General features: G+C 45.2%; 2 protein-coding genes and 2 long non-coding RNA genes across 10 annotated transcripts in view; 2 read left to right on the forward strand and 2 right to left on the reverse strand.

The window, feature by feature from the left end:
• Positions 1-5539, forward strand: part of Syx1A (Syntaxin 1A) — a 50045-nt gene extending 44506 nt beyond the window's left edge. For all 5 annotated transcript variants that reach the window (XR_011223655.1, XR_011223654.1, XM_069309167.1 and 2 more), the window contains one exon: positions 572-5539. Coding sequence is in view for 1 of the 5 variants with exons in the window: in XM_069309165.1 (XP_069165266.1) it covers positions 572-655 (84 nt within the window). In the remaining 4 variants the exon portion in view is untranslated. The remainder of the gene's footprint in view (positions 1-571) is intronic.
• The window catches only part of LOC138354719 (uncharacterized), a 590624-nt gene extending 570226 nt beyond the window's left edge, over positions 1-20398 (reverse strand). Inside the window, exons 1-4 of one of the 2 annotated variants that reach the window (XR_011223657.1) lie at positions 20082-20387; positions 17006-17168; positions 15238-15336; positions 12247-12344 (exon numbers count right to left, since the gene is read on the reverse strand). This is a non-coding gene — a long non-coding RNA (uncharacterized lncRNA). Of the gene's footprint in view, positions 1-12246; positions 12345-15237; positions 15337-17005; positions 17169-20081 lie in introns of those variants that run through there. The other variant, XR_011223656.1, reaches the window with a different exon arrangement.
• Positions 8476-12422, forward strand: LOC138354722 (uncharacterized). 2 transcript variants are annotated; one of them, XR_011223666.1, is made up of 5 exons: positions 8476-9354; positions 10422-10643; positions 11213-11266; positions 11644-11717; positions 12278-12422. It is a non-coding gene; the product is annotated as an uncharacterized lncRNA (long non-coding RNA). The 2 variants fall into 2 exon arrangements; XR_011223665.1 differs by lacking the exon at positions 12278-12422 and having other exon boundaries at positions 8479-9354; positions 11644-12124.
• Positions 20399-22281: 1883 nt separating the features above from the next.
• Positions 22282-25647, reverse strand: LOC138354687 (melanoma-associated antigen C1-like). The gene has a single exon (XM_069309046.1). The coding sequence runs from the start codon at positions 25645-25647 to the stop codon at positions 22282-22284; it is 3366 nt and encodes a 1121-aa protein (XP_069165147.1).
• Between the last annotated feature and the right edge of the window lie 1514 nt (positions 25648-27161).

The raw sequence follows: 27161 nt of genomic DNA on the forward strand, positions 1-27161 counted from the left end.
GCATTAGAAATAATGTTTTCAGTATCAGAGTAGTTAACAATAAAATGCATTAGGCAGTGATGTTGTGGAGGTAGACTCCATACACAGTTTCAAATTTAGATTTGATAGAGCCAAATAAGCTCCAGAATCTGTACACCAGTTAACTGACAGTCAAGAGGCGGGACCAAAGAGCCAAAGCTCAATTCCCGCATGCTCAACTAGGTGAGTACTGGCTGCCTGTCTCTCAACACAATGAATTATTATTATTTCATCTTCCTGGTACATTATCCATCCCCTCAATTAGTTTCATGCTTAAATTTGACCAAACCAACCAAACGATCAATCATAATCCCTTGCCAAATAAAGTTGCATTACAAATAGTTAAATGGGGCCTTCATTGAACATATTCTAACAAGGTAAATGCATCCAAATGCCTCTAGGATCACACTGTTAATACTTTGCACATTTAAATGGCAATGGTTTATTTGATATAATTTTGGGGGGAGGGACTTGAAACAAATTATTGCTTAACATAATAATAGGAATGAGACCATGCTCACCTTTACTTTAATTGTCTTTTCATCCCCTCCAGGTACATGCTAGATCTTCAGTGAAAGGCACGTCTCTCTCTCCCTCCTTCCTGATGTTCCAGTTTTGTGACCTGTACATAGTGTAGCAGCCTCGATGGTTAGACCCGTCATCTCTCAGCACCAGACACCGTAGTACTGTACTGCATAAAACACATTTTTATGTAGTAATAATTGATAACCTAAATATTCAATATAGGAAAAAACAAAAAATAAAGGTCTACTTGTAAAGAGCATCTTTTTACTCTTTGGCACTTGCTAAATCAAACATTTCTTTGGGGATTGTGATTGGATTAAGTCGGCTTAAATAACTTTAGGGTTCGAGTCTGACATCTATGCACTATGCAAATACTATATAAAAATACTATTATGAAGTGTGCATGGTTTGATGAATGGTATACACAACTGTAAATCTTGACATTACTTTTGTTAAGGCGAGTTTATTAGTGTGTTCTGACTGATGGTTGAAAGTATTGGCTTATGGTCCTTGAAAGTGCCCTATTACTCATACCCTACTTATCCTAATTAAGTTCACATTGTGAGAAAGATGCACACCTGGATGAAATGCGAGGTTTTACGGAGGTCTGATGCTGGGAGAACCCCAGATGTCTCCAGCATATACGGTCACCAAGGCAACTAGAATATATATTTCACTGATAATGTATGTCCCAAATTTGTTTTGATTGGGCTCATTAGATGTAAGCCATAGGCAGAAATCCAATATGTAAAATATTTCACCAATATTATTAATATCTTTGAAAAATTTATCCTCCAAATGTTATTGGTTAATGTCAGTAAAATATGTATTAAAACTATCTTAGGATCAGAACATGACACCAAAAATAACAATACTGTATTTGATAAATATTGAAACTATTGTTATATATTGCTCACAGTAGATGGGGGCTATGTACCTTCTTATTATGGCCAGACATGTATTACTTCAGAACTTGTAAATTGGGAGCAATTGCCTTTTTTCAAGTGTACATGGGTGCTTGAGAGTTGTTAGTACTAAAGTTGGGACTTGCTGTATACTCTCATGGAGAAAGGTGTTGCTGGCCGCATATGTAAGTGGCATTACGAGTATGGAAGGTGTAGGTAACATTTTAGCTTTAAACATTTTTAGAATTTGTAATAAATGTTGGAATTGAGATTGATGCACTATCATCTTCGTTTTACTATTGTTTTTACACTGTAGATTGCAATTGTATAAAATGTATTTATTGTTTGTACATTATATAATTTTCTCAGACCGGGCCTTGCTAGTTACTTGTATGTTGAACATGTTAAAGATAGCGACTGCCCGTCTGCTTTTTATGAAACCAAAGCTTGATATGTCTCAACGACTTATTGTCTGTGGTAGTTTGTTGTATTGCTGGGAGGCCAAATGCTAATTACTTTTTACTGATGAATCCCTTTTAGACTAGTTCGTTCATCAGTGGTGGTCAGACTCTGAGCTGTTGTTAATAATGAAAATACAGTATAAGAAAATTCCTAGCAATGTAGATGCATGAATTGCTCATCAGAATACAGTATAGTGTTCAATATAGTGAAATCAGTAAATAAAAGGTAATGTTACAATGGAGTTGGTGAATGAATGTACCAACAAGGGGAATGTATTATGGCTAGTAACAATATAATCTCCCTAAAATATGAATTGTAGTGAAAGGTCTCCCAGCCTGCAAATTTGTTTTTGGGGAATTGGATTATATTTCAATTGACATTGTTCGTATTTGACCAGTTGGTTGGGCTGGCTCATCTTTGTGGGAGGGGTGGGGGGGGGGAAGGAATAGTTTGCAGTTAATAGGAAATTTTAATTTGTCATGGGTAATACTGGTAGTTATGTATATACTTACTTTTTTTTTGGCATGCATCAGATAAAAATTTAAATAAAAATATATTTGTAAATGTTCCAGTTTTGAAAATTTTAGTTTATTTCAGTGATTAGAACCAAGAGAGCAGCTATTGCCTGTGAATTATAAAGTTTCCTTCTAGTTGTGACCTGTGAACTTGGAGCGTTTTATATAACTGAAAGGTCACGTGCAGGACTTGGATACAACAGCATGATATAGTATTAAATTCATATTGAATTTTTTCCTAAAAAAATAATGTCTTTATCAATGGTAGTGTTATATTGTACATTGCATAATTGTTCTCCATTATTATGAGAGGATTAATACTCGATATCAATATTTCTGAAGTGTTTATGAATTAAAAAATGACCCACAAAGTTGGTTGAATTTCCTAAAACTTACCATGGCATATAAAAAATTGAGTACGGTTGTGAGATCTCTGTTTCTCAAAACTAAATACAAGTAGTTGTTACCAATGTCTTAAATGCAAAAGAATTTTCCATTGTAGCGTGATCTGATTAGTTAGAGCAATAATACATAAACATTCATCAACCAATGCATATCCTAGAATAACTCTTAACTCGATGTAATGCCCATTGAAATGCTTACATTTGATATTGTATTTCATCTCTTAGGACTTTTAGAGCAGAATATCAAGTTTGATTACCGTGTAACAACTTCTTTGTATATCTATATGATTTCTTTGGTCATTATATCACATGAGAATTGTAAGTAGGACCTTCACTGTTGAAATGCACACCAGTAGTGTATTGTAATGTTGTAGGATAAACTTTGAATTCACTGCCAAACTCACAACACAAAGTAATTAGGAACAAATCTGAATGATCAGCACGCTAGGCAAATGCATTCCTGAGAATTACTGTCAGGGTTGTTGTTGGTTTCTATGACTGCACATGTACAGTGTTGGTTTCTGTCACTCTGCTCATGTGCAGTGTGTTCGTACTGATGAAATGAAGATTATTCTAACATGGGCCATTCATATAAAGATGTTTTACAAGGAATCTATTATCCCAAATAGGGAACTTTCAATGTATTAGTATTTAATGGAAGTCTGTCGAGACATCACACGAAAATGTGGACATTGTGTCTTGAGCTGCTTCGTGCAAAGCCCAGTAGGTCAACTTACTGATCATACTATGCATTTTTGTGTTTCTAAAATGTTATACCCCTCCTTTTAATGTCGGTTCTGCATTTTTAGTGTAGACTATTAGATAAGACTAGTGTGTGTTGCCCTACGCAGTTTCCGATTGACGGGAGTGTGACATGAGCGGTGAATTCTGTGCAGAAAGTAAAACTTCAATGAGTCTCATTTTTATCTAGTTTATTTAGGAAAAATGAGCCTTTTTGAAAAATTAGCTGAAGCTCAAAATTACTGCATTCCTCACATTTATTTGCCTACACATTACTCTTGTGCTCCTAGTCCAAATCCCCAAGAATACAAGAATATTTCTGCATTATAATACAGTATCTATATTCTGGAGGTATTGGAAACTAAGGGCTCATGAACTTCAAGTGTTGGGGAGAAAACTGAGCATTTAAATATGTGGCAGGATGAAAATCCTTTATTCAAATACTGTACTCTAGGAATTATATTAATAACAATATTAGTGAAGGCTCCAAAGAAGTGCATCATGTCCCATATTTACTTAAGTTTTCTCAGATAATGTTTATATTGTGCGTATTCAGTAGTTGCCTGTTGAAAAAGCTTGAAGGTAATGATGAGCCTTTTTATCCTTTCCAGTGGGCACATTTTTATATCCAGTTAGTAGGATGTTTGTACCTTGTGTTAGAAAGCCATAGATACACTTTAAAAGATCTGCAAGACTCATTGATAATGATTTTTTTTTATTGAAAAGTAATTCTTTGTTGTTGAATGATCACTCTCATAATTCAGTATGAGGAATAGCAAGGATCTGAATTATGATTCCTTTCTTGGCCTAAGTGCTAATAGTGTTAACATTGTTAAATATTGAATAAATAGGATGCATGTAGGTAAACTGGGTATTTTAAAGTGCAGGCATATTCTCTTCATTTCCATATTGGAATGAAATGACCAAATGGCATTTGTTTACACTTAGGATCCTGAGCGGAGAGATTACAAAGACTTCTTACCTAACAACCTTCAAGGCACTGCTGTTTTGAATTCATTCTTTTGGTCCCATTCTATTACTTTCTAGAAATGTTTCTCGGATTCTACTCTTGCTATTCTCTCATCCAGTCGTGTGTTGTGATGATCAGCTATTGTACGTGTGTGTGTGTCTGTCATTTCCCAGTTTTTCGACCGTTCCAGACCACTGCTCGGGGTCCTTGCATTTGTTATTGTGATAAGAGATGTGTGTATCCAATGACTACAGTGGATCATGTTGTTAAAATATGTGATTTAGATTGATAATGCTTGAGTTTTATCAGATGATAGTCCTGTGTTGTGTGAGTGAAACCCTGTTATTTATTCTGTATAGGAGCTCAGAGCTCTTTTTGTAGCAGGAGTGGATATCTGTAAACTACAAATATTGTCTCAACTTACACATAATAGTGCTGATATTCTTCCTGCACTTCATAAGATGCAGTGGGGTTAGTAAGTGCGAGTCTCATAATTTGCAGCATGTCACCAGTCTCTGGACTAGGGGTAATGTGATGACAGCTTGCATTTTACAGTCCTATAAGGCTCAGTTCACCAATAGTACCACATTTAATTAATTTCTTTTGTATCTGCAAGTAGCACAAATATTTTTTTTGTTTCATGATATACAGTAATGTACACTGTACATGCCAGGAAATTTGTTTGTTTTCCTAACTTTTTATTCTTTGTTTTTTTAGCAGCCAAGTAAAGTATGTGTACAAAGCACATTTTAAGATATACACTGCTATTTATTATATCTCTGAAAAGCTGCACTGTAGTGGACCACAGTTACATGTTGCAGCTGTGAGAGAAACCATAAGTATTTTCTTGGAATGTATAGTATGAAGTCTCATTATTTGTTGGTTTTATAAACTACCATAACCCCCAGCACTAGTTTGGGATGGCGACTGCGATTAAAGTCTTTACCATGTACATTCCAAGCTTACAAGTTACAAAGTGAATATAGTTGATAAGCAATACAGTGTGTTTTCTTTATGCCTGCCATTTATAGTGTTACTGTATCCAAGAGTATGAAATGCCTTCGTAGCACATAAAATATTTTTACATCGATTTATAACATTTCTAATTAAAAAAGTCATCATCTTCCCTTCTCACGTGTGTGCACAGGTTATTCTTAATCACTATTGCTGTCCATATTTCAAGCAGTAATAGTAGAAAGAATTGCAACATTCTATACCATGACTAGCAAAGTTTTTGATACTGTGCCTCACGATGGGCTCTTAAAAAGCTAGATGCATACTGCATGTAGTATTGAGGGGAAGGGAGGAGCTTCCCCAGTTGAATTAAGGCTCGGTTATTTAACCAAAGCTATTTACTTTTGCAATATAAGCTCTGCACATTCTGAAATGTAAAATTTCTGGGCTTCTTGGGTGGCTTGCAGGCCACTCTGTGATAGAAAATGTAAAAAAATTAAAATGTGCAACTTATTTGTTGGTTTATAATAATAAATTTGGTGTCAAAATGTTCACAAATGAATTGTTTACAGAAATGCAAAACCAAAAGTGTATTTATAATACATTTTGGTGCTCTCCCTGCATGTTTCAGAATATAAATCTAACATTATTATGGGAGGAGGTTATTAGACTAAACAAAGAAAAACTCAACCCAAACAAATCCCCATGCAGGGCTGGAAGAACTGTTTGCCAGGTGCTTACAGCGTGCAAAGAATAGCTTTGTGAATCACTGTCTAGCATACATAATATAAATTCATTAGAGTCAGGCAGAGTGCCAGTTATGGAGAGTTGCTAATGTGGTATGTACCAATTTTCAAGAAAGGAGATGGATCACTTACATCAAACTATTGGCCAATTAGCCTAACATTGTGGGAAAATTCCTTGAATTTGGATTTTTTTTGTTTCTTCAGTAAATAAGGTACTGTACAAAAGGAACAGCACATCACATAATATAATTTCTATCAACAATTTTCATATCTGAGCATATACCATAAACCAAAATGTATGGTTTACAGTTTGCTCAGTTATATATAGAGTTAGCTTCACTACAGCTGGTAACTAGTATACTTTATATATAAAATATAATTGGAGAAAGTACTTTTAGTTGGAGTATGATGGCTCTTTTGACCATACGAAAATCTTACTTGCAATATATATATTGACAGCCTCATAATAGGATATTATAAATAATCTTTAGTCCTACACAAACACAATGATTTAGTGATTTTTTTGAATAATGAACATTTCAATAATTGTGTATGGGTAGTATACCTCACATTGGGATAACTTGGCATGATGCTGACAAAGCAGCTAAACTTATATGAAAACAAACATGAAAATTATTTAGGTTAAAGTATCTGTTGTTAAAATAATTCAACTTTTCTTTATTAAATTATGTACAGTAAAATATTAGCTATACGTTATTTTTACGCAGGAATCATCACCCAGAGGAGCTACGGCTCCTCTGGGTGCTGCTGCAGGAGGCTGCGGCTCCTCTGGGTGCTGCTGCAGGAGGCTGCGGCTCCTCTGGGTGCTGCTGCAGGAGGCTGCGGCTCCTCTGGGTGCTGCTGCAGGAGGCTGCGGCTCCTCTGGGTGCTGCTGCAGGAGGCTGCGGCTCCTCTGGGTACTGCTGCAGGAGGCTGCGGCTCCTCCGGGGACTTCTACATGAGGCTGGGGCTCCTCTGGGTACTGCTGCAGGAGGCTGGGGTTCCTCTGTGTACTGCTGCACGAAGCTGCAGCTCCTCTGGGTACTGCTGCAGGAGGCTGCGGCTCTTCTGGGTACTGCTGCAGGAAGCTGGGGCTCCTCTTGGTACTGCTGCAGGAGGCTGGGGCTCCTCTGGGTACTGCTGCAGGAGGCTGCGGCTCCTCTGGGTACTGTTGCAGGAGGCTGCGGCTCCTCTGGAAACTGCTGCTCCTATTGGGACTGCTGCACGAGGCTGCGTCTCCTCTGGGGACTGCTGCAGGAGATTGCGGCTCCTCTGGGGACTGCTGCAGGAGGCTGCGTCTCCTCTGGGGACTGCTGCAGGAGATTGCGGCTCCTCTGGGGACTGCTGCAGGAGATTGCGGCTCCTCTGGGGACTGCTGCAGGAGGCTGCGGCTCCTCTGGGGACTGCTGCAAGAGGCTGCGGCTCCTCTGGGGACTGCTGCAGGAGGCTGCGGCTCCTCTGGAAACTGCTGCAGAAGGCTGGGGCTCCTCTGGGTACTGCTACAGGATGCTGGGGCTCCTCTGGGTACTGCTGGAGGAGGCTGCGGCTCCAATGGGGACTGCTGCAGGAGGCTGCGGCTCCAATGGGGACTGCTGCAGGAGACTGCGGCTCCTCTAGGGCCTGCTACAGGAGGCTGCGGCTCCTCTAGGTACTGCTACAGGAGGCTGGGGCTCCTCTGGGTACTGCTGGAGGAGGCTGCGGCTCCTCTAGGTACTGCTGCAGGAGGCTGGGGCACCTCTGGGTACTGCTGGAGGAGGCTGCGGCTCCTCTAGGTACTGCTGCAGGAGGCTGGGGCTCCTCTGGGTACTGCTGCAGGAGGCTGGGGCTCCTCTGGGTACTGCTGCAGGAGGCTGCGGCTCCTCCAGTGACTGCTACAGGAGGCTGCGGCTCCTCTAGGGACTGCGGCTCCTCTAGGGACTGCTACAGGAGGCTGCGGCTCCTCTAGGGACTGCTACAGGATGCTGCGGCTCCTCTGGTGACTGCTACAGGAGGCTGCGGCTCCTCTAGGGACTGCTACAGGAGGCTGCGGCTCCTCTAGGTACTGCTACAGGAGGCTGGGGCTCCTCTGGGTACTGCTGCAGGAGGCTGCGGCTGCTCTGGAAAAGGCATAGATAAAGTCGTTCTTACGTTTTAGTCACAGGGATTAGATATTAGTAAAGTAAAGTTCATTTTATTCAGGAAAGTACATAAATAGTCGATTTACAAAAATAATATTGGATTTATAGATAGAGCTAGTACATACAATACCTAAAGCCACTAGTACGCATAGCGTTTCGGGCATATTATTGAGAGAGGAAAGATATTTATATTTAAACAATTTTTTTTTTTTACCGACGCTCTCCCTATTGATGAGAACTACAACCTAATGAAGATAAATGTTAATTTTATGTAGATACTGTAATAAACGAAAGTTTTTAATGTCATCAGAGAAGCAGAAATATAGGCAAATTTTAAATCCCTTGTCATAAATATAACTGAAGTGAAAGCAAAGATATATGTATTTTGATAGTTACAAAGACAGCTCTTTAACACGGGTGGAACACGAACAAGGGGAACTTAGTACCCAAATGAGCCACAGAGATATTAGAAAGAATTTTTTCAGTGTCAGAGTAGTTAACAAATGGAATGTATTAAGCAGTGATGTGGTGGAGGCTGACTCCATACACAATTTCAAATGTAGATGTGATAGAGGCCAATAGGCTCAGGAACCTGTACACCAGTTGATTGACGGTTGAGAGTCGGGACCAAAGAACCAAAGCTCAACCCCTGCAAGCACAAATTAGGTGAGTACAACTAGGTGTGAGTACAACTAGGTGAATACAGCTGAGGGGCGGGACCAAACAGCTGAAGCTCAATTCCCTACGCATAACTAGGCGAGTCCATAGGAATTACCGTTTGTCCTGGCGCCATCTATGTTTTGACAGCAGTACTACTAATGTTCCCACGTTATGTGATGATCGCTATACGGGTGTTATACGGTCAGTTGCTCTTCTATATATGTTTATGGACAACGTAGGTGATTTGAGGCAATTTGCGGCCAGAGTGAAATAGAATCCACGCGGTGAGTGATGGAGGAGGATATATACTGCTGTGTACTCGACCAGCGGGTGAGAGGTAAGTTATATCGAACAATTATGGGGAATAGATGGGTTATTTTAAGGGTAGAATGTCAGGTAACCGGTAACTACACAGATGGGGTAGTGTTTTTTTAAGTCTTTATTTACTAAAGTGGAACATTACAGTATGCCTTTAGCTGAACAAGTCTACTGGTGGGGGAAGTAGACGGGTTTTATGAAAGTATTTTACCTAAATATTTGTATTTGGTTAACTAGTTCAGCCGTTACCAGGGAGGGTGTTCCTTTAATCTAATCTAAAAATTCTAGCCGGACAAAGTGATTAAATAAATTGAATAGAACGAAGTGGTTTGCCAGGGTGCTTAACATTTAGTTTAGTTCACTTACTATGCAGCCCATGCTTAAAGAATGCAAGTTTATCATATTGAATTTACCGTAGTTTTACTGCATTTAATACACCGTTTTTACCCTATTTAATTATGTCGGGTAAAGGCCGGTCGTGGAAAGTTCCTAATATAGCAAGTTTTAAAGGAAAAGTTTGAGTTGACTTTAACGCTTAAGTTAGTGACCAATTAGCTTAGTCTATTGTGAGGAAAGTTACTAGAATCTAACATTGCAAGTGCCATTTCTCTACTCTTTTTGAGAAACATGACTAGATACGTGAATCGCATAGTTTTATTACTAAATGTTCATGGATTAGGTTGCATAGTTGAGGAAATGGTGATAAGGTTTGTGATTTTGTGTACGTTGACTTCAGCAGAGATTTTGATAGTGGCGCAAAATTGATAGGGGCTCGGATCATTGGGAATGCTGACTGAAGTTGATTAGGTCATGGCTATACCAAAGGAAATTAGTATAAATGGGGTTAAGTTGGGAGAAGTGTTGTAAGTAGTGCCTAAAAGCTCTCCTTGGACCTCGGTTATTCGCAAGATTATGGTTTAGACTGCAATAGTTGCGGAATTGACAAATAAAAAATACCGATGCCCTATATAGTTTTGAAATGGTTAAGACTACCAGATGCAGTTTAATGCTGACAAATGTAAGGTTTGGGGGCTAGGTAAAGATGATAGATGTTGTAGATTGTTAAGAGTATTAAATTTTTTGCAGGTGGTAAATTCTCCCCGAGCTGGCACTGCTCTCCAGCCTGGGATGTTGATTGGTTAGTCTTTAACTGCCTCCCAACATGGTAGTGAGGTCCTGAGCTGACATGCAGTGAGGAACGTGGAAAGCTTCCCGAATTGGCACATGGTATGCCTCCCTTTCAAACCAGCAGCTGGCACAAATGTTCCAGCTAACATTCAGAATAGTTGATGAAGCCCACACTAAAATGTAAGTGGTACAGTAAATGGACACCCCCCCCCCCTCCCTTTTGACACTGAACAGTTGGGAGGAAGGGGGCGGGGGGGGGGGGGGAGAAAGTGTGGTGATAACTGGAGAGAATATGGCCTTGTATAGTTGCTAGTGTAAAAATATTACTAAATTTAGTAAAATCACATTGTCTTGGTAGTATAGTTGGGTTAATTATGAATTTTAAGACTAAAAAGCTTGGTACATAATTCAACAATAAATTTGTCCCCCTAGTAGTAAGCAGTGGTTGCAAAAGAATAATAATTTGTATATATAAATTTTGTATTGTTTTTATTAAAATGTTATACATAGTTGTTAAATTAGTTTGTTTGCAATGATCCAGAAAAATGTTCATGACTAAAGTTGTTGGAAAATAAAATTTGTATAGGATGTTGATTTGAAATGACTATAGCTTTGTTTGTAATAAAGATGGGACAAAAAGATACTTAGTGTGGCATTTAAAATGGCAACTGTTAAACTGGTGGTACAGGTATGAACAAAACATCGCTATGCAAATAACTTTTTAGTAATATTTACTGTTCACATGACAGGTTGTGGAAGGTCCTGGCAACAAAGAGCTGCAGGAAAATACTTGCAGATACACAGTAAGTAGTGTTGTGTACATTGGAATTAGAGGGTAGAAGTTAATTGCTAAAAACCTATTAAATATTAGGGTATGGAAGTCTAGGCTTAGGCTAGTGGGTACCATATCTGCAAGTTTAGTCCTTTCAGGAATGTATTGAAATTGTGAAAATTGTAATGTGGGGCATTAGATCTTAAACAGCATAGTTGAGGGTGTTTTATTAATAATTTTAATAAAATATAAATCTTTAGTTAATTTATATTGCTAAATTAGATCTTTACTACTGCTACTAGAATCTGTAGGAAAGGTAAATTCCTTAGAAATTTTTTCCATCTGAATTTGTAAAGTAAAGCAAGATTGGCTTTAAATCTGAAATTAATTTGTTGAAATATTTTTCAGGTGAAAGTGATTGATGCATGGACTGGCTTGGAGTGAGGCTCCTTTACTCTGCAAAAGGAAATCTACAAAAGTGGGTGAGTTTGAATTTGATGTTTTAGCTATATCAATGACCTAATCTTAATTCTCTTATCTAGTCCATTTATAGGTGTGTAACCATGTCCTACTGTTACAACCCACAGGGGATGATGCAGTTTGTACTGATCCTACCCCATTTCATAAAAGGGGACCAGGCAGTCCTGCAGACTTCCCTGGCTTGGCTTTTTCAGAGCTTTGCTCTACTACCCATCTAATAGATGGACTAGATTTGCATAGGTTTAGGGACCCTTAACAATGGTTACATTGTTAATTCCCACAGGGCTTGTTTGCCGAATGGGTGGATGCATCTAAAACTTTAGTGCCTGGCATGCATTGTACAGTGCTTTTGGTAAAGCATATGTACAATGTGTTGATGGCACTAAAGTGGTGGATGTACTGCACCCATTCAGGGAACAAGCTCTGCACTGACATCAGAGGAAGGGATAGGCCTTGCTGAGCCTATCTTAAAAGATAGGCTGTTAGGATTTTTGGGCTTATTATTTGGCATTGGTGATAATAAAAGTAGTGTCCCTGTTTAATGTTTATTTTTCTTTTACAGGTGATTGTCTCTGGAGTTGTCTTCCCCTTTGGATCTTCTGTTCATCTAGGAGCATCTGTCCCACAACCTGAAACAGTAATAAATACTATATGTAAAACTTATTAAATAAAACAATTTTAATGAAACTACTTTATATACCTTATCCTGAAATTATGCTGGAAATTATTGTTTACTACTACTGATGCAATGTTTAAACATCTGAATTTTTTTTACTTTGAAAATAAATACTTGGTAAAATTTACACATTTGTAACTTGTTACATTGGTGCATGCAAAATGCATTGAAAAGATGTAGAAGTGGACTACCTATTCAATTTACATAAACTAACAAATTAGTCTGAAATATTAAAGTGGAAGAAACTTTAGTCTATTTTAGTTTTCATATTTGAAAGTAAATTTAAAGCTATGCAAACCTAAGCTTTGTACAAATTATGATTAAATTAACTTGTAAATTTAACAATGATCTTTAAACATTAGAAAAGTGACACTGAAAACCAAGTTGTATAGATGCTTCAAAGTCTTTGGTAACTTAAATTTAATCAAAGCTCTTAAATGATTTGTCTGCCAAACTTCAGATATTCTGAAATATTTTACCTAGATTAAAACCATCATTGTTTGAAAGTAATATGTTTTGCCCTGTCAATTAGTTTTACCTAACATCTGCAAGGTCCAGAAGGAATGGAATTTTTTTTTGTAAAACTTTGCTAAAAACAAACCCTGCCTAATAAACCTGCTCATTTTTTTTTAGAAATGGTAATTGCAACATTACCAAAGGCCATTGTTTTAATAGCCAAAGTACCAAATGAAAGACCAAGAAGCAACAAACAGGTACATGGTAGAAAGGACAAAAGAATGGTTACGAGGACCCTTTCATTTGTTAAAGAAATGACTGGGAAAAATGCTGTCGTACCACAAGGGGTCTTAACCCTTGTCATATACATCACTGACATTATTCTAAATATTACCAACCACAAATTGCTGATAACATCTTAATTTTTTTTAAAGATTATAATATTGAGGCCTTAATGCAGATCTCTAACTCTACAAATAGTAACATGACTGGCAATTTCTTAATATAAAACAGAAAAAAATCCAAGACCTTGCACGTGAGCCAGAACAATCCATATCACAACTACCACATTAAAATGAAACAACAATGAAGGTAAGGTAATTACCAAAAGAAGGCACCAAACCGGGAAGGCCATGTAGCACCATCAAAGTGCGAAATAATCAGAGGGCGCTAAATATCACCAAGAATGCCAATACGAGAACAAAAACGCATAAGGCGAACGATATCAAAAGTATCCGATTCACCTAGAATTCTATCGAGGGACAAGTGACTGCGAGGGACGGTCGGAAAGCAAGACACATGCTCGTCCTGGAAGTCAGGACATTCAACAAGGATATGCACAACTGTAAGAGGGACAACGCAATAAGGAGCAGGGCGGCGCTCCATTAAGTGACCGTGGGTTAAGCGGGTATGACCAACCCACAGCCGTGCCAAAGCAGTGTCCCACCGCCGGTTACGGTGGTAGGAGGAAGGCCACGGGGACACACTAAGTTTGAGAGTACGCAGCTTGTTACCAACCACAGAGGGCCAACGGGGAAGAATGAATAACAGGATAAAAGTCGGAATAAGGAATACCTTTACGGGAGATGGGACAAGAACAAATAGCTTCCTTAGCGGCAGCATCCGCACGCTCATTGAAACACCAATATGGCTGGGAACCCAGCAAAACTCTACTGATTTAAATTTACTAGAAATAAGAAACAGCCAATGTTGAATCTCAATGACCACCGGATGGACAGGATTAAAGGACCCTAGAGCCATGAGGGCACTACGAGAATCAACTACAACCGCAAAGGAGGAATGAGAATGAGAAAGCAAGAGACGAAGAGCATAGAGAATAGCATAAAGTTCTGCCGTAAAGACGCTAGCCTCCGAAGGGAGGCGACACATGTAAGTACGGTCAGGAAAAACAACAGAGTAGCCCACACCATCCGCAGACTTAGACCCATCAGGGAAGATGGAAATAGAGTGGGAGTGCGAAGAAAAGTGCTCAAGGAAGAGGCTTTTCAGAATTGTAGGAGGGGTAAAGGATTTAGTAATACAAGTCAAGGACGTACAAAACTTGGGAAGGGGGACTCTCCACGGAGATAATGAAGGAATAATACGAGGAGAAACATTAGAAATATGAACAGAAAGAGAATCCTGTAAGCGAGATAACTGGACAGAAAGTGAGAGACAATGAAGAGGAACAGGAACCACAGGAAGAGGAAAAGTCAATGCACGACAGAGGCGAGAGGAAGGATGTTGGAAGGACCGCGCAAGATAGCGAAGACAGTAGCGATCACGGCAGTCCTGAAGAGAGAGAAAGCCAGTGTCAACATACAAACTAAGGGCGGGAGTCGAACGAAAGCCACCAGAGCCGAGACGCAACCCAGTATGGTGCAAAGCATCAAGACGGCGAAGAGTAGAAGGAGAAACAGAAGAGTATGCAGGGCAACCATAATTGAGTTTAGACAGGACGAGAGAGGAGTGCAAATAGAGGAGCGTGCGCCTATCCGCTCCCCAAGAAGTATGGGACAAAACCTTAAGGAGGTTAAGGGCCTTAGAGCATTCAACTCGGACGTAAAAAATATGGGGCGACAAAGACAAACGAGTGTCAAAGATTAGCCCTAAAAGCTTTAGCAGATTCTTTGTACAAAAGGGGATGACCCCTGTTACCTAACAGTAAATAGGTATCTGGGAATTAGCTGTTACAGGCTGCTTCCTAGGGGGGTGCGTGTGTGGGAGAAAAAAAAATTTAGTAGTTAACCACTGAACTGCTCTGTCTCCAAATAACACCCTGGTGCACAAGAAATAAATTCTTTCCAAAAATTTTTTTTCTCTTCTTATATTGTTAAAATGCAGAGTCTGATCACGGGGAAACTAAACAAAAAATATTGTATGTGACTTACTTTAGCTGCGATGGAGCTGGGAAGTTGAGCAAATTATGGGCGCTGAGCGTTGGAGCGATGGGGGTCTGTCGGCCCCGCCACCCCGTGCGACGGCAGTTGCTGCGAATAAAATGTTGCGCAATTATTTTGAAGTTTCTCATTCATTTCTTCTTTTTTTTTGCTGTAATATTATTTAAAAGTGTGTAATTTGTTGAATTTATATAATTCAAAGTATAGAACATCGCTATGCTCAAAATTATGGGCCTTATATATGCGACATATTCTACAATCAAACAGTGTTTTTGCAGTTATCACACTATATACACACATTGTATATACCCATCTACGTATGTATTCACCATAACGATCCACTATGTTGGTATGGTGAGCCCAAAAAACATGAGTGAGCTGCCACATGGGGGAAATATATCAAAATAGGTTAATATGGTTTGTAAGGTTGATGGGAAATGTTTATTACTTTTATGATTTAAAAGATGTATAGCCCTGATACTCCATCCTGGGTGCATTCCACCAGGTAATGACCACAGAAAAAGTTTTCCACGAGGCTCTATTGTCACACAAACTTTTCACATTTTCAAACTTGATTCATCTTCCCCCCCCCCCCCCCCTCGTTCCAGGGGTTTTCTTTAAAAGGTCTTCATGCAAATGCCTTGGTTTCTCACAAATGATAGCCTCTGAAATGCTATCACCTGCTAACTCTTTGTTGTGTATCCAAATTAATAAAAACTTTTCAACATCCTCAAGTGTTTGTGTTCTTTGTTTCGGGATTGTTGATATGCCTTTTGCCACTTTAACGCTCATAATGTCCTTTTTCTTAGCAAGTACAGTGCATATTGTTGACATAGATTTGTTGTACTGCCTAGCTAGTTCAACAACCTGTGCACCGTTTTGACGTTTATGAATGCTCTCTTGTTTTTCCTCTATGGTCATTCTCACATGTGTTTTCTTGGCTTGAACCTTACCACTGGCTTTCTTGGGACTCATGGCAAGATATATAATAACAAATTTTATGTTCAAATAGCCAAAAATCCCAAAACAAATGTAATGCTTTATAAAGAATTCAGGCGCGATAGTTACTAAGCAGGAGACACTGGTAAACTGAGGCGCGATCACCATGCCACCACGCGCTAGGTCAGCCCATACGCATATCAACAAACTCATTTCCCGAGGCAAAGTTTGTAACCCGATTCAAATTTTTCGAAGAAATTAGGCTCGTAACCCGAAAAGTTCATAAATATTCATTCGTAAGCCGAGGTGACACTATATATAAGTAAAAAATTAAAATTTTGTAGATACACTGTGCTGTATTGATGGATACATTCCACAACAAGTGTTTAATTGTGAGGAGACATAGCTATTCTGGAAAAAATTGCCGAAGAGGACATACATTACCCAAGAGGAGACGTCACTGCCCGGACACAAGCTAACTTGGGCTAACTTGTGTCAGGATAGGCTAACTCTTGTGCTGTGTGGCGATTTGAAAATTAAACCCTTGCTCGTGTATCATTCCGAAAATCCAAGAGTTTTAAAAAATATATAACGTGCAGAAAAACTGTGATGTGGAGTGGTTTGCCCTGCCATCAAAAAATATCTGCAAGAGAAAAGTTTGACACTCAAGGTCCTGCTTCTCGACAATGCTCCTGCTCATCCTCCAGACTTGGAGGATGCATTGTTGGGGCCACTTTTTTTTTTTTTAGGGATATTCCTACATGAGCCCTGAGTTTCTGGCTAATGTACCAATGACATGAAGGAGGAGTTTTCAACCTACCTTGTGTTAGGTGTGCAGAGGTCAATGGTTGAACATAATGTCAGGAGCAAAGGGGGGCGTTTGCCTCTTCGAACACAATTGCGACCATCTTCATCTCTTCAAACTATCCTAAATGCTCTCTTCACCTGTCTGACCAAATTGGGTGTCCAGACCACCTTTGAATCTGAAATTGTAAAATTAATAGCAATTTCAGAATATTCAGTCCATTTATACTAACAAAATTATACATACAGTACTGTAATTGAAATTTTACAGAATGATAAAGGCAATTTAGCAACTTTGTTAAAATGCACATGGGGGAAATACATGAAAATAGGTTAATATTGTTTGTAAGGTTGATGGGAAATGTTTATTACTTTTATGATTTAAAAGATGTATAGCCCTGATACTCCATCCTGGGTGCATTCCACCAGGTAATGACCACAGCAAAAGTTTTCCATGAGGCTCTATTGTCACACAAACTTTTCACATTTTCAAACTTGATTCATCTTTCCCCCCCCCCCCTCGTTCCAGGGGTTTTCTTTAAAAGGTCTTCATGCAAATGCCTTGGTTTCTCACAAATGATGGCCTCTGAAATGCTATCACCTGCTAACTCCTTGTTGTGTATCCAAATTAATAAAAACATTTTAACATCCTCAAGTGTTTGTGTTCTTTGTTTCGGGATTGTTGATATGCCTTTTGCCACTTTAATTTTCATAATGTCCTTTTTCTTAGCAAGTACAGTGCATATTGTTGACATAGATTTGTTGCACTGCCTAGCTAGTTCAACAACCTGTGCACCATTTTGATGTTTATGAATGCTCTCTTGTTTTTCCTCTATGGTCATTCTCACATGTGTTTTCTTGGCTTGAACCTTACCACTGGCTTTCTTGGGACTCATGGCAAGATATATCATAACAAATTTTATGTTCAAATAGCCAAAAATCCCAAAACAAATGTAATGCTTTACAAAGAATTCAGGCGCGATACTTACTAGGCAGGAGACACTGGTAAACTGAGGCGCGATCACCATGCCACCACGCGCTAGGTCAGCCCATACGTATATCAACAAACTCCTTTCCCGAGGCAAAGTTTGTAACCCGATTCAAATTTTTCGAAGAAATTAGGCTCGTAACCCGAAAAGTTCATAAATATTCATTCGTAAGCCGAGGTGTCACTATATATAACTAAAAAATTAAACTCAGGATTACTTTCAACCCCCACCCCTTTTGCTCTACTCCATCGCCACCTACCTTCACCCCCCTCTATGATGTACTCTTCCATAGACACCTACCTTTGCCCCCCTCCTCCCCTCTACTCCTCCATCATCACCTACCTTCACACCCCCTCCCTTCTCCTCCTCCATCGTCACCTTCCTTTCACCCTCCTCTATGATGTACTCTTCCATAGACACCTACGTTCACTGCATATAATGCTCCCCTCTACTCCTCCATCGTCACCTACTTTCACCCCCCCCCCCTCCGCTCTACTCCTCCAGGGTCGCAGACAATTTCACGAGCGTGAGAACTACGAGTTCTCTAACCACTCTCACACTCCTACTCTCTCACCAGTGAGGGGGAGGGAAGGAGGGAGGAAATGAAGGAAGAAAGGTGGGGGAGAGAGAATAGGCAGGGGGGAGGAGGGCCTAGATACATTTCTTCCATATAGATAGGTAGACTGAGGGAGAGCTGCTTGCCAAGAGCCCTATCAGACAGGCTTCCTATTCCTCAACCCTCCCTAATATGCCACATCCTGGTCAGGACAACTTGCTCGATTGTTATTCTTGGTGTGACTCGAGAACTGACCTCGAGGCGGGGCATGGGCACGGATTATCTCCCTGGGGCACGCACCTCCCTGCCCCAGCTCTCTCTCTCTCTCTCACATAATCTATCAAGGGTCTAACATGAGGTCATTGTGCCTACCAGAAGTGTATATGTCCAAGGCTGGCCACCTGTCTGGACCATTCAAATGTATAAACACGTAATTAGTCTATTAAAATTATATATAATGCTACAATTATAAATTAATTTGTTCATGGTCATTCGTTTATCAGTATTTTAATCAGTATTTTAATATGAGGTATATATACGCATGTATGTATACGTTGACGTACACATATATGATTATGTGTATGGAATGATTATGATTATGTGTAATCATATATGATTATATCTAATGGAATGCATTAGTAAGTGATGTGGTGGAGGCTGACCCCATACACAGGTTCAAGTGTAGATATGATAGAGCCCAATAAGCTCAGAAACCTGTACACCTGTTGATTGACGGTTGAGAGGTGGAACTAAAGAGCCAGAGCTCAACCCCAGCAAGCACAATTAGGCGAGTATATGAACGAATGCACATGTACACTTTCAAATGAATTAAGATACCTTGAGATACACAATGACTTAGTTTAAATAGTTTAAACACATTATGGTACTGATTTTGACATGCTGATGTCTGGAAGGGAGAGGGGGTGTGGGGGGTTATTGTCTGAGGTGGAGGACCAGAGGAGGGGGTCAGTGGAAGGATGGTGGCTGGAGGGATGCCATTGTTCTAATGGTTATGAAAACAATTATTGATGGCAGGAATTCAGTGGGTGTGTACTTCACCCGCACCATCACCATACTGTGCCCTGCTACAACCCCCCCCCCCCCCACTCCACCCATGCTGTGCGGGACGTATTACACATTATGGGATAACCGACTGTCTGTCCATTCCTGTCTGCTCGTTATGCTGCCCTTCCTTTTGAAAATTGTCTGCTTTATCGACTTCCTTCAAGACCACACGTTAGCCTCTTATCACGCCCTCTTACCACTCTCAGGGAGCCGGCTCTTCTATACAATAGTTACCACTCAGTCCCCAAGGTGAAAGAGTGTCCGGGCATATGACTTGTTACGTGTACTTATTTGCGATTCGTTTGGGCTGTCACGTGTGGTGATTAGTGTTGGGTAAGGCTAGGCCAGGTCAGGTCAGACTAGGCCAGGTCAGACTAGGCTAGGTAAGGCTAGGCCAGGTCAGGTCTGGTCAGGTCTGGCTAGGCCAGGTCAGGCCAGGCCAGGCTAGGCAGGGTGAGAGAAGTAAAGCGGCAGGTACTTACGTTTCCGAGAAAGTAGCGGCGGTAGTATATTGTTGATTTAGATTCGACGACATCCTGAAGCTAGTAGGTGGCGGCCTCATCGCTCTCGAACTTCTTGTTGTTGTAGGGGATACGAGGCACACCCAATATCCCCCTTACATTGATCACATCGCACACTAATATTTTTACTATTTCGGACACCAGATTTGTCTGTTTCGTATATGTATATTTGTTCAATATTAAAACCACAATAGAATGCTCTAAGTACTTTCGTATATTAATACATCTTCAGAAGGAATGGTTCGCTCTGAACATGTATTAATATAAGAAAGTACTAAAGGAAATTCCTGTTTCAATTCTTCCTCCGTGGTCTGACACTCTTATTATATATTGTATATACTGAATTATATATACTATGCTTATATAATATATACTGAAATATTGTTTCATTTAACGTATGAAACAAAGTATATATCTGTATTTTTAATAAAATATAAAACATTAATATTTATCAACGTATCTCTGTGAATTACATAATTTATCAGTATTGTACAGCCTGTGATCTCCACCTGGCTGGCCACTGATACCTAAGTAGCTTTCATGTGTCCGGACACCAGCGATAGGATTGTATTATTTAACTTTAAAGAGAGAGATATTTCTTGAAATGTTGTCACATTAACGTCTACATCTTCCTTCCTTCTGACATATAGATTTTAAGGTTAATTAGCATATATGGAAATAAATTACACAATTTATAGGCTGGTGTGAAGGGCTAAACACTCTTAGAGCAAGCCATCAAGAAACTGTACAGTATCAAATGCATATATCTTCGCTTTCACTTCAGTTATATTTATGACAAGTATTTAATGTGTAGCTTATATTTCTGGCTTTCTGTTGACATAGAAAACTTTCTTTTATTACATTATCTAGATAAAATTAGCATTGATCTTCAAAAGGTTGAAGTTGTAACATCCATTATAAACAACATTATTATTGCAAACAGTAGGAGTCTGCGGCTCCTCTGGGGACTGCTGAAGGAGGCTGCGGCTCCTCTGGAAACTGCTGCTCCAATGGGGACTGCTGCAGGAGGCTGCGGCTCCTCTGGGGACTGCTGCTGGAGGCTGCAGCTCCTCTGGGTACTGCTGCAGGAGGCTTGGGCTCCTCTGGGTACTGCTGCAGGAGGCTTGGGCTCCTCTGGGTACTGCTGCAGGAGGCTGTGGCTCCTCTGGGTACTGCTACAGGAGGCTGGGGCTCCTCTGGGGACTGCTGCAGGAGGCTGGGGGTCCTCTGGGGACTGCTGAAGAAGGCTGCGGCTCATATGGGAACTTCTGCAAGAGTCTGCGGCTCCTCTGGGGACTGCTGCAGGAGGCTGCGGCTCCTCTGGGGACTGCTGGAGGAGGCTGCGGCTCCTCTGGGGACTACTACAGGAGGCTGCGGCTCCTCTAGGGACTGCTACAGGAGGCTGCGGCTCCTCTAGGTACTGCTGCTGGAGGCTAGGGCTCCTCTGGTTACTGCTGTTCCTCTGGGTACTGCTGCAGGAGGCTGCGGCTCCTCTGGGGACTGCTGCAGGAGGCTGCGGCTCTTCTGGGAACTGCTACTCCTCTGAGGACAGCTGCAGGAGGCTGCGGCTCCTCTGGGGACTGCTGCAGGAGGCTGCGGCTCCTCTGGGGACTGCTGCAGGAGGCTGCGGCTCCTCTAGGTACTGCTGCAGGAGGCTGGGGCTCCTCTGGGGACTGCTGCAGGAGGCTGCGGCTCCTCTGGGGACTGCTGCAGGAGGCTGCGGCTCCTCTGGGGACTGCTGCAGGAGGCTGCGGCTCCTCTGGGGACTGCTGCAGGAGGCTGCGGCTCCTCTGGGGACTGCTGCAGGAGGCCGAGGCTCGTCTGGGTACTGCTGCAGGAGGCTGGGGCTCCTCTGGGGACTGCTGCAGGAGGCTGGGGCTCCTCTGGGTACTGCTGCAGGAGGCTGGGGCTCCTCTGGGTACTGCTGCAGGAGGCTGGGGCTCCCCTGGGGACTGCTGCAGGAGGCTGGGGCTCCTCTAGGTACTGCTGCAGGAGGCTGGGGCTCCTCTGGGTACTGCTGCAGGAGGCTGGGGCTCCTCTGGGTACTGCTGCAGGAGGCTGGGGCTCCTCTGGGCACTGCTGCAGGAGGCTGCAGCTCCTCTGTGGACTGCTGCAGGAGGCTGCGGCTCCTCTGGGGACTGCTGCAGGAGGCTGCGGCTCCTCAGGGGACTGCTGCAGGAGGCTGCGGCTCCTCTGGGTACTGCTGCAGGAGGCTGCGGCTCCTCTGGGGACTGCCGCAGGCTGCGGCTCCTCTTGGGACTGCCGCAGGAGGCTGGGGCTCCTCTGGGTACTGCCGCAGGAGTCTGGGGCTCCTCTGGGTACTGCCGCAGGAGGCTGGGGCTCCTCTGCGTATTGCTGTAGGAGTCTGAGGCTCCTCTGGGTACTGCTGCAGGAGGCTGAGGCTCCTTTGGGTACTGCTGCAGGAGGCTGGGGCTGCTCTGGGTACTGCTGCAGGAGGCTGCGGCTCGTCTGGGTACTGCTGCAGGAGGCTGCGGCTCCTCTGGGAACTGCTGCAGGAGGCTGCGGCTCCTCTGGGTACTGCTGCAGGAGGCTGCGGCTCCTCTGGGGACTGCTGCAGGAGGCTGCGGCTTCTCTGGGGACTGCTACAGGAGGCTGCGGCTCCTCTGGGGACTGCTACAGGAGGCTGCGGCTCCTCTGGGTACTGCTGCAGGAAGCTCCGGCTCTTCTGGGTACTGCTGCATAAGGCTGCGGCTCCTCTGGGTACTGCTGCAGGAGGCTGCGGCTCCTCTGGGGGACTGCTGCAGGAGGCTGCGGCTCCTCTGGAAACTGCTGCTTCTATGGGGACTACTGTAGGAGGCTGCGGCTCCTCTGGGGACTGCTGCAGGAGGCTGCGGCTCCTCTGGAAACTGCTGCTCCAATGGGGACTGCTGCAGGAGGCTGCGGCTCCTCTGGGAACTGCTGCTGGAGGCTGCGGCTCCTCAGGGTACTGCTGCAGGAGGCTGTGGCTCCTCTGGTTACTGCTAGAGGAGGCTGGGGCTCCTCTGGGTACTGCTGCAGGAGGCTGGGGCTCCTCTGGAGACTGCTGCAGGAGGCTGGGGCTCCTCTGTGGACTGCTGCAGGAGGCTGGGGCTCCTCTGGGGACTGCTGTAGGAGGCTGGGGCTCCTCTGGGTACTGCTGCAGGAGGCTGCGGCTCCTCTGGGTACTGCTGCAGGAGACTGCGGCTCCTTTGGGTACTGCTGCAGGAGGCTGCGGCTCCTCTGGGTACTGCTGCAGGAGGCTGCGGCTCCTCTGGGTACTGCTGCAGGAGGCTGCGGCTCCTCTGGGTACTGCTGCAGGAGGCTGCGGCTCCTCTGGGTACTGCTGCAGGAGGCTGCGGCTCCTCTGGGTACTGCTGCAGGAGGCTGCGGCTCTTCTGGGTACTGCTGCAGAAGGCTGCGGCTCCTCTGGGTACTGCTGCAGGAGGCTGCGGCTCCTCTGGGTACTGCTGCAGGAGGCTGCGGCTCCTCTGGGCACTGCTGCAAGAGGCTGCGGCTCCTCTGGGCACTGCTGTAGGAGGCTGCGGCTCCTCTGGGTACTGCTGCAGGAGGCTGCGGCTCCTCTGGGTACTGCTGCAGGAGGCTGCGGCTCCTCTGGGTACTGCTGCAGGAGGCTGCGGCTCCTCTGGGTAATGCTGCAGGAGGCTGCGGCTCCTCTGGGTACTGCTACAGGAGGCTGCGGCTCCTCTGGGTACTGCTGCAGGAGGCTGCGGCTCCTCTGGGCACTGCTGCAAGAGGCTGCGGCTCCTCTGGGCACTGCTGTAGGAGGCTGCGGCTCCTCTGGGTACTGCTGCAGGAGGCTGCGGCTCCTCTGGGTACTGCTGCAGGAGGCTGCGGCTCCTCTGGGTACTGCTGCAGGAGGCTGCGGCTCCTCTGGGTAATGCTGCAGGAGGCTGCGGCTCCTCTGGGTACTGCTACAGGAGGCTGCGGCTCCTCTGGGTACTGGTGCAGGAGGCTGCGGCTCCTCTGGGTACTGGTGCAGGAGGCTGCGGCTCCTCTGGGTACTGCTGCAGGAGGCTGCGGCTCCTCTGGGTACTGCTGCAGGAGGCTGCGGCTCCTCTGGGTACTGCTGCAGGAGGCTGCGGCTCCTCTGGGTTCTGCTGCAGGAGGCTGCGGCTCCTCTGGGTACTGCTGCAGGAGGCTGCGGCTCCTCTGGGTACTGCTGCAGGAGGCTGCGGCTCCTCAGGGTACTGCTGCAGAAGCCTGCGGCTCCTCTGGGTACTGCTGCAGGAGGCTGCGGCTCCTCAGGGTACTGCTGCAGGAGGCTGCGGCTCCTCCGGGTACTGCTGCAGGAGGCTGCGGCTCCTCCGGGTACTGCTGCAGGAGGCTGCGGCTCCTCCGGGTACTGCTGCTCCTCCGGGTACTGCTGCAGGAGGCTGCGGCTCCTCCGGGTACTGCTGCAGGAGGCTGCGGCTCCTCCGGGTACTGCTGCAGGAGGCTGCGGCTCCTCCGGGTACTGCTGCAGGAGGCTGCGGCTCCTCCGGGTACTGCTGCAGGAGGCTGCGGCTCCTCCGGGTACTGCTGCAGGAGGCTGCGGCTCCTCCGGGTACTGCTGCAGGAGGCTGCGGCTCCTCCGGGTACTGCTGCAGGAGGCTGCGGCTCCTCCGGGTACTGCTGCAGGAGGCTGCAGCTCCTCCGGGTACTGCTGCAGGTGGCTGCGGCTCCTCCGGGTACTGCTGCAGGAGGCTGCGGCTCCTCCGGGTACTGCTGCAGGAGGCTGCGGCTCCTCCGGGTACTGCTGCAGGAGGCTGTGGCTCCTCCGGGTACTGCTGCAGGAGGCTGCGGCTCCTCCGGGTACTGCTGCAGGAGGCTGCGGCTCCTCCGGGTACTGCTGCAGGAGGCTGCGGCTCCTCCGGGTACTGCTGCAGGAGGCTGCGGCTCCTCCGGGTACTGCTGCAGGAGGCTGCGGCTCCTCCGGGTACTGCTGCAGGAGGCTGCGGCTCCTCCGGGTTCTGCTGCAGGAGGCTGCGGCTCCTCCGGGTACTGCTGCAGGAGGCTGCGGCTCCTCCGGGTACTGCTGCAGGAGGCTGCGGCTGTTCCGGGTACTGCTGCAGGAGGCTGCGGCTCCTCCGGGTACTGCTGCAGGAGGCTGCGGCTCCTCCGGGTACTGCTGCAGGAGGCTGCGGCTCCTCCGGGTACTGCTGCAGGAGGCTGCGGCTCCTCCGGGTACTGCTGCAGGAGGCTGCGGCTCCTCCGGGTACTGCTGCAGGAGGCTGCGGCTCCTCCGGGTACTGCTGCAGGAGGCTGCGGCTCCTCCGGGTACTGCTGCAGGAGGCTGCGGCTCCTCCGGGTACTGCTGCAGGAGGCTGCGGCTCCTCCGGGTACTGCTGCAGGAGGCTGCGGCTCCTCTGGGTACTGCTGCAGGAGGCTGCGGCTCCTCTGGGTACTGCTGCAGAAGGCTGCGGCTCCTCTGGGTACTGGTGCAAGAGGCTGCCGCTACTCTGGGTACAGCACAAGAGGCTGGTACAGGTTCGAGACTTACAAATATATATAATTTGTCAGATATAAACAGATTAGCTCCATATTTCATTAACACGAAATAAATAACGGATTACTCTGGTTCATTCGTAAACTCGTAAAAAGCATCTGATACCTCTTGCTCCAGCTAATCACAATAAATCTTACGCTTACCAATAGAAACTACCATAGCTACAACTAATCAACAGCAAGCACTTATGCCAGACACGCCCACAGCCGAGATACATCCAATTAGAGCGAAGGTTACAATTCGCGCCAAAACCCTCGAGGAGCCAATCAGGGAGGGAGGCTGGAAGCTGGTAACCCAAAAGCGCGCGCAGCCTCCACGCGCTAGTGGGCCCCAGAGCACGTGCGACCATCACCAGGAGAGCAGGTGAGAGACGTTCTGTTCCTTTTTTGACGAATTAACCGCGTAAAGTGACTTGATTCTTGAAGATTTTATTGGTTCTTTATTAAATTATATTCAATATGTCATATGTGCATTAATTTTCAAGGGGGATTCAGCTGTGTGACGATTCTCGAAGTTTTTATTGGTTCTTTATTAAATTATTTTCAATATGCCATGTGCGCATTAATTTTCAAGGGGGATTCAGCTGTAAGTCCCTCCCTTTGCACATCAGCTCAATCCCCCCTCTTGCACATCATCTTAACCTCCCCCTCTTCCACCCCAACCCCCCCCTCTTCCACCCCTTCTTGTACCCCCCCTCTTCCACCCCCCTCTTGCACACACCACACCAACCCCCCCCTTTTCCACCCCAACCCCCCCTTTTCCACCCCAACCCCCCCTTTTCCACCCCAACCCCCCCTTTTCCACCCCAACCCCCCCTTTTCCACCCCAACCCCCCTCTTCCACCCCAACCCCCCTCTTCCACCCCAACCCCCCCTCTTCCACCCCAACCCCCCCTCTTCCACCCCAACCCCCCCCCTCTTCCACCCCAACCCCTCCTTTTCCACCCCAACCCCTCCTTTTCCACCCCAACCCCTCCTTTTCCACCCCAACCCCCTCTCTTCCACCCCAACTCTCCCCTCTTCCACCCCAACCCCCCCTCTTCCACCCCAACCCCCCACTCTTCTACCCCAACCCCTCCTCTTCCACCCCAACCCCCCCGTCTTCCACCCCAACCCCCCCGTCTTCCACCCCAACCCCCCCATCTTCCACCCCAACCCCCCCATCTTCCACCCCAACCCCCCCTCTTCCACCCCAACCCCCCCTCTTCCACCCCAACCCCCCCTCTTCCACCCCAACCCCCCCTCTTCCACCCCAACCCCCCCCTCTTCCACCCCAACCCCCCCCTCTTCCACCCCAACCCCCCCCTCTTCCACCCCAACCCCCCCCTCTTCCACCCCAACCCCCCCTCTTCCACCCCAACCCCCCCTCTTCCACCCCAACCCCCCCTCTTCCACCCCAACCCCCCCTCTTCCACCCCAACCCCCCCCTCTTCCACCCCAACCCCCCCCTCTTCCACCCCAACCCCCCCTCTTCCACCCCAACCCCCATTCTTCCACCCCAACCCCCATTCTTCCTCCCCACCCCCCCCTCTTCCACCTCAACCCCCCCCTCTTCCA

This window comes from Procambarus clarkii, chromosome 64 (genome assembly GCF_040958095.1).
Source record: "Procambarus clarkii isolate CNS0578487 chromosome 64, FALCON_Pclarkii_2.0, whole genome shotgun sequence".
Classification (NCBI taxonomy): domain Eukaryota; kingdom Metazoa; phylum Arthropoda; class Malacostraca; order Decapoda; family Cambaridae; genus Procambarus; species Procambarus clarkii.